Source organism: Sturnira hondurensis, unplaced genomic scaffold, assembly GCF_014824575.4.
Source record: "Sturnira hondurensis isolate 20B ecotype Veracruz unplaced genomic scaffold, ASM1482457v3 Scaffold0014854, whole genome shotgun sequence".
In the NCBI taxonomy this organism is placed as follows: Eukaryota; Metazoa; Chordata; class Mammalia; order Chiroptera; family Phyllostomidae; genus Sturnira; species Sturnira hondurensis.
In genome coordinates this window covers 10,021,241-10,041,228 of record NW_028087485.1, presented here as the reverse complement: position 1 = coordinate 10,041,228, position 19,988 = coordinate 10,021,241, and the positions used below count along the sequence as shown (strand labels likewise).

The window sequence follows — 19,988 nt, the reverse complement described above, 5'->3', positions numbered from 1 at the left end:
AGTACTTAATATACTAAATGATTGTTGTCTGTCATACGTAAGCACTCAAAGAACTACTGTAACTTAAGAGGGTAGGGGTACAAGAAAGTAATTGGATTGTCAAGCATTACCTTATCAATATAGCTCTTGGAAAAATACTTTGGAAAAATCCAGTTCTCAAATTGTCCATAAATACGAAGGCCTTTCACTAACAATCCTCAAACCAAATTCTATAAATACAAGAATATGAAATAAATACTAAAAAACGATCTAATCCTTAAGATTGACAATTTCCTCTGGCTTCTCTTGATTTTCATCTTGGGCATCACTGCTAAATGTGGTGGAAATATATACATGTAATTACTATTTTAAGACTTTACTACTTGCAGACTTTCAGCCAAGATGTAGGCATAGGTAGACACACTGTGCCTCTTCATACAACCAAAGAAGGACAACAACAAATTTAAAAACAAAACAATCAGAACTGACAGAAAATCAAACTGTATGGAAGTCCAACAACCAAGGATTTAAAGGAGAAACATTCATTCAGACTGGTAGGAGGGGCAGAGCCGGGCAGCCGGGCAGAGAGCACTTGTGGCAGGGCAGTGGCTGGTAGACCTGGTGATCCCACATTTGCAGGCAAAAAACCCAGGAGCAACAACTGGGGATCGAGACAGACCGTGTAACCCAGAGCTCTAGTGCAGGCAAGTAAAGCCTCAAAGCCTCTGATCAAAAACTGTTGTGGGGGTTGAGGTGGCAGCACAAGAAACTCCCAGCCTCACAGGGGAGTTCTTTGGAGAGACCCACAGGGTCCTAGAACGTACACAAGCCCGCCCACCCACCTGGGAATCAGCACTAGAAGGGCCCAATTTGATTGTGGGTAGCAGGGGAAGTAACTGAAAGCCAGCTGGAGCTCAGCAAGTGGCATTGTTCCCTCTCGGACCCCTCCCCCACATACAGCATCACACGCCACGTGGGTTGCCCCAGCCTGGTGAAAACCTAAGGTTCCGCCCCTTACTATGTAGCAGGTGCGCCCAGACCACCTCCTACACTCAAAAAAGGCCAAAATGAAAATACAGTTCAAAGCTCCAGAAAAAATACAACTAAGTGATGAAGAGATAGCCAAACTATCAGATGCACAGTTCAAAACACTGGTTATCAAGATGCTCCAGGAACTCACTGGGTACTTCAACAGCATAAAAAAAGACCCAGGTAGCAATGAAGGTTGCATTAAGTGAAATAAAGAAAAATCTACAGGGAACCAAGAGTGACAGAAAGAAAACCAGGGCTCAAATCAATGGTTTAGAGCAGAAGGAAGAAAGAAACATTCAACCAGAACAGAATGAAAAAACAAGAATTCAGCCCTGGCTGGTGTAGCTCAATGCATTGAGCGCAGGCCTGAGAACCAGACAATCGCGGTTCGATTACCAGTCAGGGAACATGCCTGGGTTGCAGGCCAGTTCCCAGCAAGGGACTCATGAGAGGCAACCATACATTGATATTTCTCTCCCTTTCTCCTTCCCTTCCCCTCTAAAAGATAAATAAATAAAATCTTTAAAAAAATAAAAAATTAAAAAATAAAAAGAATTCAAAAAAACTGGAGAGGCTTAGGAAGCTCCAGGACATCTTTTCTTTTTTTTTTTTAAGATTTTTTCTTTAATTTATTTTTAGAGACGGGAAGGGAGAGAGAAAGAGAGGGAAAGAAACATCAATGTGTGGTTGCCTCTCATATGACCCCCATTGGGGACCTGGCCCACAACCCAGGCACGTGTCCCGACTGGGAATGGAACCGGCAACCCTTTGGTTTGCAGGCCAGCGCTCAATCCACTGAGCCACACCAGCCACTCCAGGACATCGTTCAACAGTCCAACAGCTGAATCATAGGGGTGCCAGAAGGAGAAGAGAAAGCAAAAACTGAAAACTTATCTTAAAAAAATGGAGAACTTTTCCAATCTGGCAAAGGAAATAGACTTCCAGGAAGCTCAAAGAGTCCCAAAGAAGTTGGACCCAAGGAGCAACACACCAAGGCACATCATAATTACATTAGCCAAGATTAAAGATAAGGAGAGAATCTTAAAAACAGAAAGAGAAAAAGAGTTACCTACAGAGGAGTTCCCATTAGACTATCAGCTGATTTCTCAAAAGAAACCTACCTGCATGAAGGGGTTCGAAAGAAGTATTCAGAGTCATGAAAGGCAAGGACCTACATCCAAGATTGTTCTATCCAGCAAAGCTTTCATTTAGAATGGAAGGGCAGATAAAGTGCTTCTCAGATAAGGTCAAGTTAAAGGAGTTCATTATCACCGAGCCCTTATTATATGAAATGTTAAAGAGACTTACCTAAGAAAAAAAGATTAAAAATATGAACAGTAAAATGACAAACTCACAACTATTAACAACTGAACCTAGAAAAAAAAAACCCAACTAAACAAACAACTAGAAGAACAGAATCACAGAAATGGAGATCACATGGAAGGTTACGGTGAGGGGAGGGGAGGGGAGGTACAGAGAATAAGTAGCATAAATGGTAGATAGAAAATAGACAAGAGGAGGGTAAGAATGGCATGGAAAATGTAGAAGACAAAGAACTTACATATACGACACATGGACATGAACTAAAAGGGAAGAATGTGGGTGGGAGAGGGTCGCAGGGTGGAGGGGAATAAAGGGAGGAAAATGGGACAACTGTAATAGCATAATCAATAAAATATACTTAAAAAAGACTTTACTACTTGTAAAACAGAAAGGAAAGCAAAAATTCTCACCTGAACAGAGGATACACACATATATTGATAAGAAGTTCCTGTGCTCCCTGGCTGGTGTACCTCAGTGGACTGAGTGCCAGCCTGGGAACCAAAGGGTTGCCTGTTCAATTCCCAGTCAGGGCACATGCAGGCCGGGTCCCCAGTGGAGGGTGCATAAGAGGCAACCACACATTGATGTTTCTCTCCCTGTCTTTCTCTCTCCCTTCCCCTCTCTAAAAATAAATAAATAAAATCTTTTTAAAATTTTTTAAAAAGAACCTCCTGTGCAAAAGATATTATGTTGTCTGAAAATGAATAGCTCTTTCAAACTCTGTTCATATGTTCAAGAAATATTTTCTAAATCTTGCCCTGGCTGGTGTGGCTCAGTGGATTGAGTGCCAACCTGTGAACCAAAGGATTGCTGGTTAAATTCCCAATCAGGGCACGTCCTTGTTGTGGGCCACATCTCCAATAGGGAGCATGCAAGAGGAAACCACACGCTGATGTTTCTCTCCCTCTCTTTCTCCCTCCTTTCCCCTCTCTCTAAAAATAAATAAAATCTTTAAAAAATATATTTACTAAATCTTGCCTTGACTGGTGTTGTTCAGTGGGCTGGGCGTCATCATCCTGCAAAATGAAAGGTCACTGGTCTGATTCCAGGTCAGAGCACATAACTGGGTTGCAGGCCAGGTACCCAGCTGGGGGCATGTCAGAGGCAATGAGTTGATGTTTCTCTCTTACATCAATGCTTCTCTCTCTCTCTCTTTCTCCCTCCCTCCCCTTCCATCTAAAAATAAATAATTAATTTTTTAAAATTTACTAAATCTCTACTTGTACCTGGTACCAGTAACACAAAGACAGACATAGCAGTCCTTGATTTTAAGGAGTTCAAAGTCTAATCAAAGAAGCCCATTCACAAACAGTGTAAACACAGCATGTAATTAATTATGGTATTAGAGGTATGCACAATAGAGAGGTACATCTACATTTCCTTGGCTCAGCCTTACTGAAAGACAGGATGCCAAGTTGTTTTTTCTTCTTAAACTGATACTATGCTAGCACTTTATATACCTATCACCTCATTTCATCCTTAAATAACTCTATGAGGTAGAAATTATTCCAAGTTCATAGATGATAAAAGTTTACAGAAGTTAAATACTGTGATTCTAAAGAAATTAAGTGGAATAATCCAAAATGCTAACCCTAGGGCCCATTCTCTTAACCTCAGTAAAAGGATTCATAGGTGCTAACCAGGACAAGAAGGGATGAGAACATTTCAAGAGAAGAGGAACTATGAACAAAAAGCCAAGTGACAGCCCTGGCCAGCTGGTTGAAGCAACACCAAAAGGTTGCGGGTTCGGTTCCCAATCAGGGCACATACCTAGGTTGCAGATTCAATTCCCAGTCCAGGCACATACGGGATGCAACTGATCAATGTTTCTCTCTCACACTGATGTTTCTCTCTCTCTCTCTGTCTCTGTCTATCTGTCTGTCTGTCTGTCTCTCTCCTTCTCTCCCTTCTTCTCTTTCTAAAATCAAAACATATCCTTGATGAGCCCTGGCTGGTGTAGCTCAGTGGATTGAGCACAGGCCTGTGAACCAGAGGATCGAGGTTCGATTCCCAGTCAGGGCACTGCCTCGGTTGCAGGCTGGTTCCCTGCAGACCATCTCCCAGCAGGGGATGCACAAAAAAGGCAACTATACATCGATATATCTCTCCCTCTCTCCTTCCCCTCTAAAAATACATAAATAAATAAAATCTTTAAAAACATATCCTTGAGTGAGGATTTTAAAAAAAGCCAAGTCACACAGACATTACAATGCATGAGAATAAAACTAGAGAAGGTTCAGCATTGATGGAATACAGAATCTGAGGAAGCTGCTCAAGATGAAAGCGGGAAGGAAAGAATCAGTCTCACAGGGCTTGCATGCTGTGTTAAGGGCCTTAGAATTCATCCTATAGCATGCTGGATGTAATGGCACTGAAGGTTTGAAGCAGGGCGATAACCTGATTTTAAAAATGGATCTGAGCCCTGGCTGGTGTGGCTCAGAGGACTGAGCACCGGCTTCTGAACCAGAGGCTCATAGGTTTGATTCTCAGTCAAGGCACATGCCTGGGTTACCCCAAAGCGGGTATGTGAAAGGCAGCCACACACCCATATTTCTCTCTGTCTCATTCTCCTTTCCTTACCCTCTCTCTAAAACTGAATAAATAAAATTTTGTTAAAAAATGGATTTGAAAAGGACACGATGGCAGGGAGGGAGACCTAATGGGGTTACTATGTTAACTCAGGAGCAAGATAACCAGAGCCTGGAGTAGTAGAAATGAAAATGAAAAAAAAAAAGATTAAAATGTAGAAATGATTAGGAGGTTCATATTAAAGTGTATACATGCTTGTACGTTTAAATGTACAGGAAAGAGACTAAGAATGATGATATCAAAACTGATAATGCCCTGGCTGGTGTAGCTCGGTGGATTGAGCGCGGGCCTGCGAACCACACGATCGAGGCTTGATTCCCAGTCAGGGCACATGCCTGGGTTGCAGGCCAGTTCCCAGCAGGGGACTCACGAGAGGCAACCATACATTGATATCTCTCTCCTTCTCTCCTTCCTTTCCTCTCTAAAAGATAAATAAATAAAATCTTAAAAAAAAAACCTGATAGTGTTTTACCCTACGAGAAAGAGGAGTGGGGGGGTCAAAAGGAAAATGAAGAACTCTCACATTTAACTTTATATGCTTCCTTATTCCTGAATGTTACACGATAAAGATTTACTCACGTTATTACCTAATAATGCTAAACACTTTTTAAAAAATTAAAATTTGGGACTGATGACTGTATTACTCTCCACTTCTTGGGGCTATGGTAGTCATATTCAGAACTGGTTTAACTTCCTAATGAAGTTAAACCATTTCTTTAACAATAAAGAAATAAACCAGAACTTTAATAATAAAGTTCTCTTTTTAAAAGCTTTGAAAAGGAGGTGGCTGAAAACAGAGCCAGAAATGTATTTCATGTCTTTGATTCTTAAACCAAAGCTCAGTAATTAATATTTAGATCTGCCTACCACGCACGCCTGAGCCAACAGACCAGACATGCCCCGAGACGCCGTCTGCCACTCTTATCTCGGACTCTGACACCAAACTCACTGGAAACCTAGCACTGCTGCCTGTCAGACGTCAATCCAAAGGACCCACACCTAGAGAGATAAAAATTACAGATGTTGTAGATGAAGTCATCTATTACTTCAAGGCCAATGTCTCCTTCAGTACAAAGTTAAGAATGAAGCTGACAGGATCTTCTTGATCTATATAACTACATTTCTGAGTGTCTAAAGAAGCTCCAAAAGTACAACTCCAAAAACCAAAGTGAGGAAGAAGCGCACACACTCGGTATTACTAACTGTACCATTCCTGGAGAGCCTGATATTCCACTTAACACAATTTATGCCAAACCTGCAAACAAACAGGAAGATGAAGTAATGAGGGTCTATTTACAACAGCTAAGGCAAGAGACTGGACTGAGACTATGAGACAGTTTTTGACCCTCACTCAGAACAATAAATTCAGCAAGTGGTGGACTTGCTTGGTAAAGAGACATTTCATGGACAAGAGTTTTTCAGGACCTGGACAGTAAAAGGGGCTGGGCAGACACTGTTTCCATAGCTGAGGGCAGCCTTGCACAGATGCACATAGTTATTTGCCTTTATTTCATAAAATTTTATACAAAAGCAAGAAGAATCAATTCTTTACTTGAAAAACTGTCAAGAATTTGGATGCAAACGAGAAGAATGAGCTGTCATAGGTATGATCTGAAATTGTCTGCAGTACTAAGCTGGTGCTTAATAACAATAAAGAAATTTCTAACATTTCAAAAAATCACATATCTGGGGCATTTAAGATCTTGCTTCCCAGCATGTTATCAACGTGGCTCCAATAAACCCTCAAAATTTTTAAGAAATATTAAATGCTTAGTGTATGACTGAAAACTATTAAAAGTGACAACATATTTGAAAAAAACCTTTCAAATGGAATTCTGAAACTAAAAAATTATAAAACACCAAAATTAAAAATGTGATGTATAGATTCAGGTCAGAACCAACTAAAAAGGAAATTAGTGAACTGGTAGTAAGTTAGGAAAAACCCTCCAGAATGTAAACAGAGAGAAAGAAGATGAAAAATACAAAAGAAAGAATAAGAGATGACACAGTACTAAGCTGAACATATGCTTATTATAGTTCAGAAGGAAAGAATAGACCAGGAAAAAGATATGAAAGAGAATGACTGAGAATTTACAAAACCAATTAAAAATGAGCACAGAATTAAAAACCTCCAATGAATACAAAGCAAGATAAAGACAAATCCAAAGTTTATCGTCTTATCATCTTTGGGAGGAACATGAGTGAGAGTCGCATATCTCGTATATGTTTGCATGGTTTTGACTTTTGAAAGCAAATTATTCATGTATATATAATAATGGTGCCAAAACAGCATTATTATAATATATAATACTGTTACCAAAATAATGCTTTGAAGCAAATTACTAATACATATATAATAATAATGCTATGTAACATTATTATGCATAATGTTATATATTATGTTAAATAACAACAAATACAATTAAGGCAGTAAGAATAGAAAGAAAAAACACTTTACTGAAAGCAAATGAATGTAATTACACTGCATGTAATGTATGAATACCCTAACCACAGCGTATAGAAAAATAACAAGAATTAACTAAACCAAGCACCTAAAAACAATAGCATTTGTTTACTTTATACCCCTTTAGTCATTGGCAGGGTAGGGTAGAGTCTGAGTATTACAAACAGATCATGAAATCATTTCAGGTTTGTCACGGTATGGGTGAATAAAGAAGCTTCATGGGATAAACTGGAATTGGAAGTAAGGTTAAAAACATAGCTGAACCTTGAAAACATTATGCTAAGTGAGAGAAGCCAGATACAAAAGCACACACTGTATGATTCCATTTATATGAAATGTCCAGAACAGACAATTCCGTAAAGGCAGAAAATGAATCAGTGGTTGCCAGGGGTTGGGGAGAGAAGAGAATGGAGAGTGACTACTAATGGGTTTGGGGTTTCTTTTGAGGGTGATGAAAATGTTCTGGAATTAGATATACAACTCTGTCAATATACAAAACACCACTAAATGGCTTATTGCAATAAAAATGTTTTTTTTAAAAAGTCCTCGCTGGGTGGCTCAGTTGGCTGGAGCATCCACCTGTACACCAGAAAGGTTGTGGGTTCAATGCCTGGTCCAGGCCCATACAGAAGGCAACCAACCAAGGTTTCTTTCTCTCCACCCTCTCTAAAATCAATAAACATATCCTCAGGTGAGGATTTCAAAGATAAATAAAATTAAAAATAAAAGAACATATATAGACAAATCAATTTTTTAAAAAGACAACCCAATTGGCAAATTACAGAAGAAAATAATCTAAATGGAAGACTTCCAGTCAAGATGGCAGCATAGATAAACATGGCTTGCCTCCTTGCACCACCACATCAAAATTACAACTAAACTATTAAACAACCTTCATTCAGAACCATCAGAAGTTGAGCTGAATGGAAGACCTACAGCTATGGAGTTAAAGAAGAAACCACATTGAGACTGGTAGGAGCAGACACTGAATGGGCTGATTCTACACCCATGTGTAGCAGAAAAAAACTGGGAGGGGCAGCTCAGGAGTGAGAGGTTCCAACCCCACACCAGGCCCCCCATCCCAGGGTTCCAGTGCAAGGAGGATAAGTCTCCATAACTTCTGGCTTTAACAAGTAGTGGAGACAGAACACTGTGGAAGACAGAAACTTCTGGAATCCCAGGCAGTTCCTCTTATAGATCCAGCAAACAGACCTACTTGGACTCATTCCCTCTGAGCTCCAGTGCCAAAGCAGCAGATTAAAAGGAATCAGAGACATATGAGGAGGAACCAAATAGTCCAGCATCAGGGCAAGTAGGGGACAGCTTTCTTCCAGACAGAAGTACTGGCAGGAGCCATTGTTCCTTTTCTGAGCCCTACCCACACAGGGCCAGCAGGCAGGTGCCATATCTGAGACTCCATCAACCTGGCTCACACTGTTTTCTCTACCCTTGTGATTTCCTGAGGCCCTGCCCCACCCAACTTTCAGGCCCACCCATGCTTCAGATTTTCCTAAAGTCTCTCAAACAAGTGGCACCTGGTTTCAGTGAGCCCTGTACCTCTTGCTAAGTTGCCCAAGGCCCAGTATTAGTAGCAGAAGGCCTTAGATCACAGCCTAGCCCCTCCTGGGCACCTCCAGGCCCAGCACAAGTAGTAGTCATCTGCAGATTGCTTTGTAGCTAATGCCGTGTGAGCCTAGACAGAACACAGGTAGTGGCTGACCTTGGACATGCCAACAGCAATCAAGGCTCAACTGCAGGAGGAGGGTGTGCAAAGCCCACCACACAGTGGAAGCAACTTGAGTACCCAGTCTGGGTAATAGGGAATGTTATGCCGTGCACCCTATGAGACACCCAATACACTGAGCCATTCTATCAAGACTCAGTAGCTCTACCTAATACATAGAAACAAACACAGAGAGGCTGCTGAACGAGGAGGCAAAGAAACACAGCACAAACAGTCCAAAACTCCAGAAAAAAAACTACACAAAATGGAGGTAGGTAATTTATCAGAAGCAGAGTTCAAAACACTGGTTATAATGATGCTCACGGAACTTAGTGAGGATCTCAAACAGCATAAAACAGATTCAGTCAGAAACAAAGGATACACTAATTGAGATAAAGAACAATGTACAGGGAAACAACAGTAGAGTGGACGAAGTGGAGAATCAGAGGAACGATTTGGGACATAAAGAAACAAAACACTACCACACAGAACAACAACAACAAAAGAATCCAAAAAGAATATGAGGTTAGTAAAAGCAACCTCTGGGACAACTTCAGGCATTTCAACATTCACATCATAGGGATGCCAGAGGGAGAAGAGAAAGAGCAAGAAATTGGAAATCTATTTGAAAAAGTAAGAAAAGAAAATTTCCCTAATTTGGTGAAGGAAATAGACATGCAAGTCCAAGAAGCACAGAGAATCCCAAACAAGATGGATGCAAAGAGGCCCGCTCCAAGACAGATCATAATTAAAATGCCAAAGGTTAAAGATAAACAGAGAATCTTAAAAGCATCAAGAGAAAAGAAGTTAGTTACTTATAGGGGAGTACCCATAACACTGTCAGCTGGTTTCTCAAAAGAAACCTTGCAGGTTAGAAGGAATTTGCAAAAAAATACTCAAAGAGATAAAAAGCAAAGACCTACAACCAAGATTACTCTACCCAGCAAAGCTATCATTTAGAATCAGAGGACAGATAAAGAGCTTCTCAGACAAGAAAGAGCTGAAGAAATTCATCATCACTAAACCAGTAACAAATGAAATGTTAAAGAGTCTTCTTTAAGAAGGAGATCAAAAATATGAATAATAAAATGGCAGTACATATACATCTATCATCAACGAATCTAAAAAACAAAATAAACAAGCAGGACAGAAACAGAATCATAGATACAAAGAATTTTTTGGTGGTTGCCAAATTGTGGGGGGGTATCAAAGGGATGTCCCTTAACAGTGAAGGGATTAAGAAGTACAAATTGTTAGTTACAAAACAGTCATGGGAATTTAAAGTACAGCACAGGGAATAGAGTAAGCCAAAGAACATACATGCAGATCCCATGGACATGGACATGGACATCAGTGTGGGGATGGCCTGAGTGCAGGGGGAGGGACTGGGTAGAATGGGACAAAGGGAGAAAATTTAGGGACAACTGTAATAGCATAAAGAAAATACAATTTAAAAAATAAATGGCTAGTTCATACATAAAGAGGTGTTGGACCTAGTTATTCATCAGAAAAATACAAATTAAAACCAGAATTAAAAGTTGTTATATCCACCAGAATAACCTTTAAACATGTAATTCAGAAGACAGTCACAACAAAGTATTGGTGGCACTGCTGTCACGCACTGCAGGTGGGACCGGAAACCAGAGCAACCACTCGGAAAACCATTTCACAGTATCTACAATACCAAAGCTAAACGTACGCTTACTCTATGGCCCAGCAGTTTTACTTTCAGGTAGAAACCAAGAAAAATGAGCACATATATCCACCAAAAGACATGTTCACAATGTTTATGGCACCATTATTCTTATTTTAAAGTAAAACTAAATTTGGGGCGTTTACATGATTATGGATTTTAACACATTTACCAATTCATTTAATTGCTACCACAATCAGGAATCAAAACAGTTTTATCACCCCAAAAAACTCTATCCTATTCTCCTTTTGTAGTCACATTTCCCCTCCTCTGAGAACTCCTAGGACCCACTGATTTGTTCTCCATTACCATAATTCTGTCTTTGTGAATGCCATATAAATAGAATCATACAGCAAGTAACTTTTTGAGACTGGCTTCTCTAACTCAGCATTATGTCTTTGGAAGACATCCAGGTTGTTCTGTGTATCAACAGTTGCCTGGGTTATATTTCATTGTATAGAGGTACTGTATCTTGTTTATGTATTCACTACTGAAGGATATTTGGGTTGTTTCTAATTTGAGGCAATTTTACATAGAAATACCATAAACATTATTCATGTACCGTTTTTTTGCACAACCATAAATTTTCATTTCTCTAGGATAAATATCCAGGAGTAAGATTTCTGAGTCATATGGTAAATGTCTGTAACATTTTAAGAAACTAGCAAACTGTTTTGCAGAGTGGCTACACTATTTGGCCTCTTAACCAGAAATGTATGAGTTCCAGTTGCTCCACATCCTTGGCAACACTTGGTATTGTCAGTTTTTTTCTTACTATAGCCAAGGTAATAGGAAGTCATTGTGGTTTTAATTTGTCTTTCCTATTGGCTAATGATGCTGAACACGTGCTTTTATGCTACACATATATCCTCGGTGGTGACAAGTCAGTCTTTTACCCGTTTCTTCATTGCATTGTTTTCATATTGTTAAGTTTTAAAAGTTCTTTACAAATTCTAGATACAAGTCCTTTATCAGATATGGGATTTACAAATATTTTCTCAGTCTGTAATAACTTTATACTTAATAGCTAAAAACTATAAAAAGCCCAAAGGTTCATCAACAGAGGAGCAATAAATAAATTGTGATATACTGAAAGAATGGAATCCCATACAGTACTTAAAAAGCACAAATCACTGATACACACCAAAACATGGATGAGGAGATCTGTGTCTCAGGTACTACAAGGAATAAAGGAAGCCATACACAAGAGTCCCTGATGGTGAGATATGCTCTCCAAACGTGAAGAGGTTTCCTCAGCCTGTTTACTTGGGATTTCATTACATCAAAGTCTGTTACCTTTCATTTTCTCTCTTCCTTGCTGCCGCCGCCACCACCACCACCAACAACAACACCACCACCACCACCACCACCATCATCACCAACACCACCAACACCACCACCACCACCAACAACAACAACAACAACACCAAAACCACCACCACCACCACCATCATCATCACCACCACCACCACCACCACCACCACCACCATCATCATCATCACCACCACCACCACCACCACCACCATCATCATCATCACCACCACCACCATCATCATCATCACCACCACCACCACCACCACCACCACCACCATCATCATCACCACCACCACCACCACCACCACCACCACCACCACCACCACTCCTCCTTTTCACTTTATTTCTAGGTACAGCTTTTGGGAGCACAGAGGGAATGGTGATGGAGAAACAAACTGAGAACATTTCTGAATCCAGTATCTTCTTTTGAAAGTTCGGAGAACGCGTGTTCTATAAAGTAGCATCACTGCATCCCTAATCCCTGGCAACTACAACTCTGTTCTCAATCTTCTTCATTTTGTCATTTCAAGAATGTTATAACATGAAATTGTACAATATATAACGTTTTGAGACTGGCTTTATTAACCCAGTATAATTTTCTTGAGGTATATCTAAGCTGTGTGTATCAATAGTTCATTCCTTTTTACTACTAAATAGTATTCCAGAGATGAAATGTTTTGGATGAAATAAACAGCCTTAAAAATCTGACTAATCCTTGAATCCTCATCTGTCACTCCCTAGAACAGTGATTTTCAACAGTGTGCTGCAAGAATTTTTAAAACATGCAATGCCTGACCACTTTTCCCTTAGATTGTCAAAAGAATGACAACCACCAACACAACAGCCATCTGGTGTGACTAAATAAAAATTATACTTATTTTTTGGTCAGATTGGTAAAAAATATACTTTTTGGTGAGCTACAGAATTTTAGTAATTAGTTTGTGTGTGCCATTAGATGAGAAAGGTTGAAAGTCACTGCCCTAGAAATATGAAACACTAATCAAAGCATCAGAATGCTACACTAACCAAAAATGTTTAAGAGTTCTAATACTCTACCTCGTTCTCATTCTGACTAGAGACGTGCCGTCCATATACCATTTAAGAAACACGGCTCCTGCCCTGACTAGCAGCGACTCAGTGGGTTGGGCATCGTCCCACAAACTAAAATGCTGGTGGTGTGATGCCCAGTCAGAGGACATGCCTGGTTTGCAGGCCAAGTCCCCAGCTGGGGGTATCTGTGCAAGAGGCAACCGATGGATGTTTCTCTCCCATCCTTCTCCTCTCTGGAAAAATAAATAAAATCTAAGAGGAAGAGGAAGAGAAGAGAAGAGAAGAGAGAAGAAGAAAAGAAAAAAGAAAAGTAAAGAAAAAAAGAGAAGAAAAGATAAAATGGCTCCTTGGTACTCCTGAGAACCCATATTTCTTCCTGTGTGAGTCTGAATTTATAAAATGTCTATTGAAATTTTAACTACTTGTCCATTTGAACATCTGTATCCACACTAAAAAGACAAGTTAATTAAGCTTGACAAATGATACAACTAAAAAGCTGAATGACATTCATGTGATAGCTATAAGCAGGTATCACATTAATGTGATACCTGTTAAGAGAAAAATACAATTTATCAAACTGGCAGTCCCTGTCCGCATAAAACCTAATGTCTACTTTTAACTTGAGGTTTAAAAAAATCATCAGCATTTCTAATTCTCCTAGTGCATCAAGCTGTAGGTTTGAATAAAAATAATTTTTATTCAAATGCCTTTCTATTCCTTTAAAAAAATCATCAGCATTTCTAATTCTCCTAGTGCATCAAGCTGTAGGTTTGAATAAAAATAATTTTTATTCAAATGCCTTTCTATTCCTTAAGCATATACAATAAATTTCTTTTTATCAGAGAAGAAACTACTGTTCAACAGGTTTAAGTAAAGATGGTATGGCTTTGGAGACCTAAATTTCAGTTTAAAATGATTTCAGATAAGTATACAAAGAACTTTAAATATAAAGTGACTGCAATTTCTTTTAAAATAAGGCAAAAGACTAGTAAACCCAAAATTCAAAAGCCTAATTACTATCAAATTTCAGTTCGACATGATTTAAAACCCCTACTTCTAAATTCATAAACTGCTTTCACAAAGAAAGAGCCAACTCACTTGTAAAAATTCTTCTACACTCTAATCACTGAAACTTTAAAAGGTAAAACCAAATACCTGACTTTAGCATCATGGGCACAGTCAACATGGAAAGCAGATGAGAAACGAAACTGTTCCATTCTTGGATCTGGTAGATACAGATTCTGATCTGTACTGATCACTATCAGAATCCAGGTGTTAAACAGGGAACAGTCTAAGAGGTCTAAGCTCCTCGACTCAAGCCACTGTAACACCTGAGCAGCTCAGCCTATCTCTTGACCATACAGCAAAACATACTTCAATGAAGGGCTTGGCCTGATGATTAACCAGCCAGGAAGACTCAACAACCATAATAAGGAAATGGAAGAACACTCATACATTTTGAAGGCTGCTTTCTTAATGACACATGACCAACGTTTCTATATTGAAATTTAGGAGACTAACATTAAGCAAGAAAAAAGCTAGAAGTTAGATGTTTATTTACTTAACTAAAAATATTTACCTTCTTCTGAAAGTGAATTTTCTAAGGCATCACATACAATGTACAGTTTATCATAAATGTCCACAATAGTCTATGTAAATGAGCCAATGATAAATTACCATCTCCAATAAGTGCCTTTAATAAAAAGTCCTGGAAACAGAATATTCTATAAACTGACTCAACTAGGAAGCTAAAGTAAATGTCTTCTAAATGGTTTCTATTTAAAAGTTTGAATTAATGAAAGCAAATACCTGTAAGGGTTCAAAACCCATCTTTATATTAAAAGGAAATTCTGAAATATGCTACAATGAATGAAACTTGAGAACAGTATGGTCAGTGAAATAAGCTAGTCACAAAAAGACAAATACTGTATGACTCCACAAATCACAAAGACAAAGTATAATGGTGGTTGACTGCCAGGGCCTGGAGGGCAAAGGGAATGGGGAGTTATTGTTTAATAAGCATAAAGATCCAATTTTACAAGATGAAAAAAGTTACAGGGATGCACAATGTGAATGTACTTAATATCATGAATCACTTAAAAATGGTGAAGATGGTAAAGTTTATGTTGTGTATACTTTACTACAATAAAAAAAGTTTTCAGTGATCTAAAAATTCAAACCCATAAAGGTGCTTTTTCTACTTACATTATTTCAGATTTTACTACTGTATGAAGAATGTTGAGTACTGAGCCTGTCTAAAATCTTCCAGGAAATATCATCCCCAATGAGTCAGAAGTACATTCAGGCTATGACATCAAATACAATTAGGACACTTGATGTTTACCACGTGATCTCTCTTCATTGCGTAATTCTAGCCCTTGTTTCCACTGATGTTACATCATAACCAAATGCATACTTCATAGCAAAAAGACAAAGCAAATAATTAAACAGCAAGTATAAAACACCTCCATCCATATAAATCTCTTCCAAATGCATATGTTTCATTCATATGGATACACGTAAACACTCTGTCTCACACTTTAATTCCCATGCATATCTAGCAGCATGTCTCACACACTGCACAGAATCATTAGTACCACTGACTGATTTTGAGTCTTCACTTTGATGGGAACCTGAAATGTTTTTACCTTTTCAGGGTTTAAGGAATAACAGCAGCCTAAACATCTGGAAATGCTACATAGCCAGCAGATGTTTCTATTTGATAGATTAATTTGTTATGAAATACCCTGTTTCCTTCGAATAAACACACACTAGAGAACTGTCATGAGGGCTGAAATCATGACCTGCTGAGTCTGTAACTACTAGGAGTTAGTTGAGTAAACGCTTGCAGATCAGTTGACTGAAGACTCTAACATTGCCCTGGCCAGTTGGTTAGAGCAGGGGTGTCGAAGTCACTTTCCCTGAGGGGCCACATCAGCCTTGAGGCTGCTTTTGAAGGGCTGAATGTTAAACTTTAGGACTGTATAAATGTAACTATTCCTTGACTGGGGCAAGGGGCTTGGCACTGCCACCACCTAGAAACAAGGTGCTGAATAAAAGAAGGTGGAGGGCCGGATTTGGCCCCTGGGCCTTGTGTTTGCCACCTGTGGGTTAGAGCACCACCCTGATATGCCAAGGTTGCAGGTTCACTCCCCAGTCAGGGCACATACAAGAATTAATGAATGAGTGCATAACTAAGTGGAACAAATCTCTCTGTCTTCCTGTCTCCTTTCCTCTCTCTAAAATCAATAAATAGAAATTTTAAAAAACTCTAACATGCAGTTGTGGATCATAAGCTCCCAAGTAAGCAATTAGTAAGTTCAAAGCAAGATACATTTATTGAGCATAGAGTTTTTAAAGTTGGAAGAAACGTTTGAGATTTTCTTATTCAATCCCATCTGTTTACAGATGAAGAACCACCCAGAGAGGCAAAATGGCCTTCCCAGGATCACAAATCACAAACCTGAACCCAGCTCTTCCGACTGACTCCAACTGTTGACTTCTTTTACACTGCCTAGAACTAATTTCAGAGACAGAGTTATAATCTTGTATTTTGTCACCTTCACAAATGTTCCTACATCCAATGTATCATAAATACACACTGTATTTGACCTTACACATTTACATTTTTATAGCAGATAAAATCAGTTGTGTGCATTTCCTAAATCTTGATTATTAAAATTATGTACAGAAACTCAATATAAATTAAATCTTTTGGTTCCCTGCAGCATACCACTAGTATAAACATGGCTTATTTTTCTTTCTTTGGTAGATCTGCACTGATAAGTGATCAAAACAGAAAACTGGGAGCCATAAAACAAGGTAAATGAGCACACTGACAATACTGGGCTGGACTGGAGCTTCTACCTTGTCAAGACAGAGATTTGTTGTCAGCCCACATGTTTAATTTAGGTCACATTCTTCAGCTCCAGGAGTATGTGAAATACAAATATTTGTTGGAAGAAGCTGATGAAAAAAGGTGACTTCCACTGCATGAAGCTGTTGTTCAACCCACTCAGCAAATACTTAAAATTGTTTTGAATGGTGCGAAAACACAAAACCCCTTTAACCACACCAAATCAAGAATGTAGAAGTTATGAGCACTCCCAATGAACATAAAAAGAAAAAAGAAAAAAGCAGAAAAGATTACTTGAAATTTTGGGGAAAAAAACAGTACACATGTTTTAAAATCAAGACTGCAAAAATTAGCACATTTTGGGAAGTTCAGAATTCACCATTTGCATCCTCACAAGAATGTGACACAGGATGACAGGAAGGTTACCCAGATAAGTGATAAAAGTTTTATATACCACAAATTAGCTGATTTGAATATAAAGCTTTTTACTTTTGAAAGCTGGTTTTTATTTTTCATCTTGAACTATCTCTTGACATAAGTTTTCAAAGATTATTATGAAGTACAAGTAGTACTTACAATACTTGTCCTTATATTACATTAATTTTTATAATGTAAACTTTAATGTTTTGGTAAATAAAAAAATTTAAAAGCTACATAGTGAGTGACCTACCTACCATCAGGCGAATGTCACCACCAGTCTATTTTAAAAGCCAACTATTCATATAATAATTAACTTTCAAATCATTCAATATCAAATAACTATTCTCTTCAAAATATTAGTTCTTCTGAAATACTAACATGTCACCTAATTCTGACCTAGCTTTGTACACACAGAAGAATTGAATCAGAATTATTTTTTGGTCAGAATTACTTTAAGTTACCTGTATAAACTAATACTTTAGACATCTTTCCAACAAGGTTTTAAAAGTGGTATTTCCTCTTTCCCCCCAGAGGTGTCCAACCTGCAAACATTATGAGATTTTTTTTGTGACTACGTGTTGCAATGCATTTACTGTGTGGCCCAAGATAGCTCTTCTTCCAATGTGGCCCAGAGACACCAGAAGGCTGGACACCCTGCATCTAGCCTCCAAACAGGTAAGTAATCACGAATTTTCTGCTGCAGACTGCCTGGAGTTCTCACACAGCATTTTTCACTACCAATACACCAAGCATTTTCTACTTATTCCTGGTTTCCTTAAAATAGGAAGCAAAGATAGTTCTAGCAGGGCCCAGATCTTTCTACCCTTTAAGTTCACAGAAAGTATAAACTTATAACTTCTATCTAAAAACAAACAATTCCTAAATGCAGTACCTACTTCCAAGTATCTAAGTACTTAAGATTTAGGGAGAGGCAGCAATTTAATTGAATCTACTAAAAGTGGCAAATAAATCAAGAATATTTTTTAAACATTTAAAGGAAAAATAATTTGAGGAAAATTTTAAAGTGTTAATATAAGAAAACATCACTAATACTCAAGAGTTACCCACATTCAATTTAACACACAGTACCTAGCAGACATAATTTTAAGAATCAATTTAAAAATTATAATGTTTATGGTCTATATCAACTAAGAATTTCATTCTTATTAAGGTGCAATTTTCTAGCAGCTGAAGACTTTCTTCTATTAAAGACTTTTACTAATAAGCAGCAGTGAGCAACTCACAAAGAAAGGCAGCAGCAGTATGGTGTGCTAATAGTTAAAAGCCTACCAGGAGCGTCTAACCTTTTGGCATCTCTGCGCCACACTGAAGAAGAAGAGTTGTCTTGGCCACACATTAAACACACAAACACTAACAAAAACTGATGAGCGAAAAAGGGTTTTAAGTAGATTTACAATTTTGCATTGGGCCACATTCATAGCCATCCTGGGCTGCATTCGGCCCATGGGTTGGACACCCCTGGTAGACTTTGAACTAGGTTTGAACCATAAACTTGTTATATAAACTAAATTACCTAATTTCTCTGCACATTAATTTCATCATCTGTAAAATGACAATAGTAAGCCCTGGCTGGTGTGGCTCAGTGGATTGATCACCAGCCTGTGAAGCAAAGGGTTGCTGGTTTGAGTCCCAGTCAGGGCACCTGCCTGGGTTGCAGGCCAGGTCCTCAGTAGGGGGCACCTAACAGGCAACCACACACTGATGTTTCTTTCCCTCTCTTTCTCCTTCCCTTCCACCCTTCTCTAAGAATAAATAAAGAAAATCTTGAAAAAAAAAAGCCTAACCAATATTTCTCTAAAAAATACAACAATAATATGTGCTCATTTTATACAGTTGTTTCAAACACAAAATACTTACCGATGATAGGCTTCTCGCCGATACTTTTTCAAGGCCTGTTTATCCATGTTAGCAGGCAGATCTGCTGCATTCTGTAACCGATCGCTCCATGAGGTTGTCATTTTAACTGTATGCTGAATCCTAGAAAAGTATTACAATAGTAAGCTTAATGCTGGCACCTATATGCTAATAACCGATATTTTTTAATTAGAAAAACCATAACTGGCAAATGCCTAATATATTATCTATTTAAATATACCGAATATGGTAAATATACTAAAAATATATACTGACACATCTAAACTATGTAAATTTAGAAAATTGTTTTATATTGTGATTTCTATATAGAAAGATTGTATGTATGTTATCACTTCAAAATAATAAAGCATAACTAACTTTAATCCTAAATTCTAGAAAAGGGACTGAGACCACAGGTTTATGGAAATACGTAATTTTCAGTTTACATGTTTCAAAATGTGTAAACAATTTTAAAGTCCTGATCAACATACCAAGCTCAATCGACGTTAAGTAATGAATTGTGCTGATTTCTAATGTTATCATACTTTTATATTTTTATATAAAAATTATTTTTCAGCTGGTATAAAAGACCAGAAGAAATAAACTAAAACATTTCGTCTCATTAGTGAACATCTGAAACAAGGTGAACAGCTAAGTGTCTACCTTAAAT

The 19,988-nt window shown here is 38.3% G+C and overlaps 1 protein-coding gene and 1 pseudogene across 2 annotated transcripts in view; one reads left to right on the top strand and one right to left on the bottom strand.

Annotated features, from left to right (window-relative positions):
• The window catches only part of NT5C2 (5'-nucleotidase, cytosolic II), an 80,209-nt gene extending 60,768 nt beyond the window's left edge, over positions 1-19,441 (bottom strand). Inside the window, exons 1-2 of one of the 2 annotated variants that reach the window (XM_037064027.1) lie at positions 19,322-19,441; positions 2,745-2,825 (exon numbers count right to left, since the gene is read on the bottom strand). In XM_037064027.1, coding sequence (XP_036919922.1) covers positions 2,745-2,825; positions 19,322-19,422 — 182 coding nt within the window. In that variant the 5' untranslated portion in view covers positions 19,423-19,441. The remainder of the gene's footprint in view (positions 1-2,744; positions 2,826-19,321) is intronic. The other variant, XM_037064028.1, reaches the window with a different exon arrangement.
• On the top strand, positions 4,688-6,433 carry LOC118999375 (actin-related protein 2/3 complex subunit 3-like; annotated as a pseudogene).
• Positions 19,442-19,988: the final 547 nt, after the last annotated feature.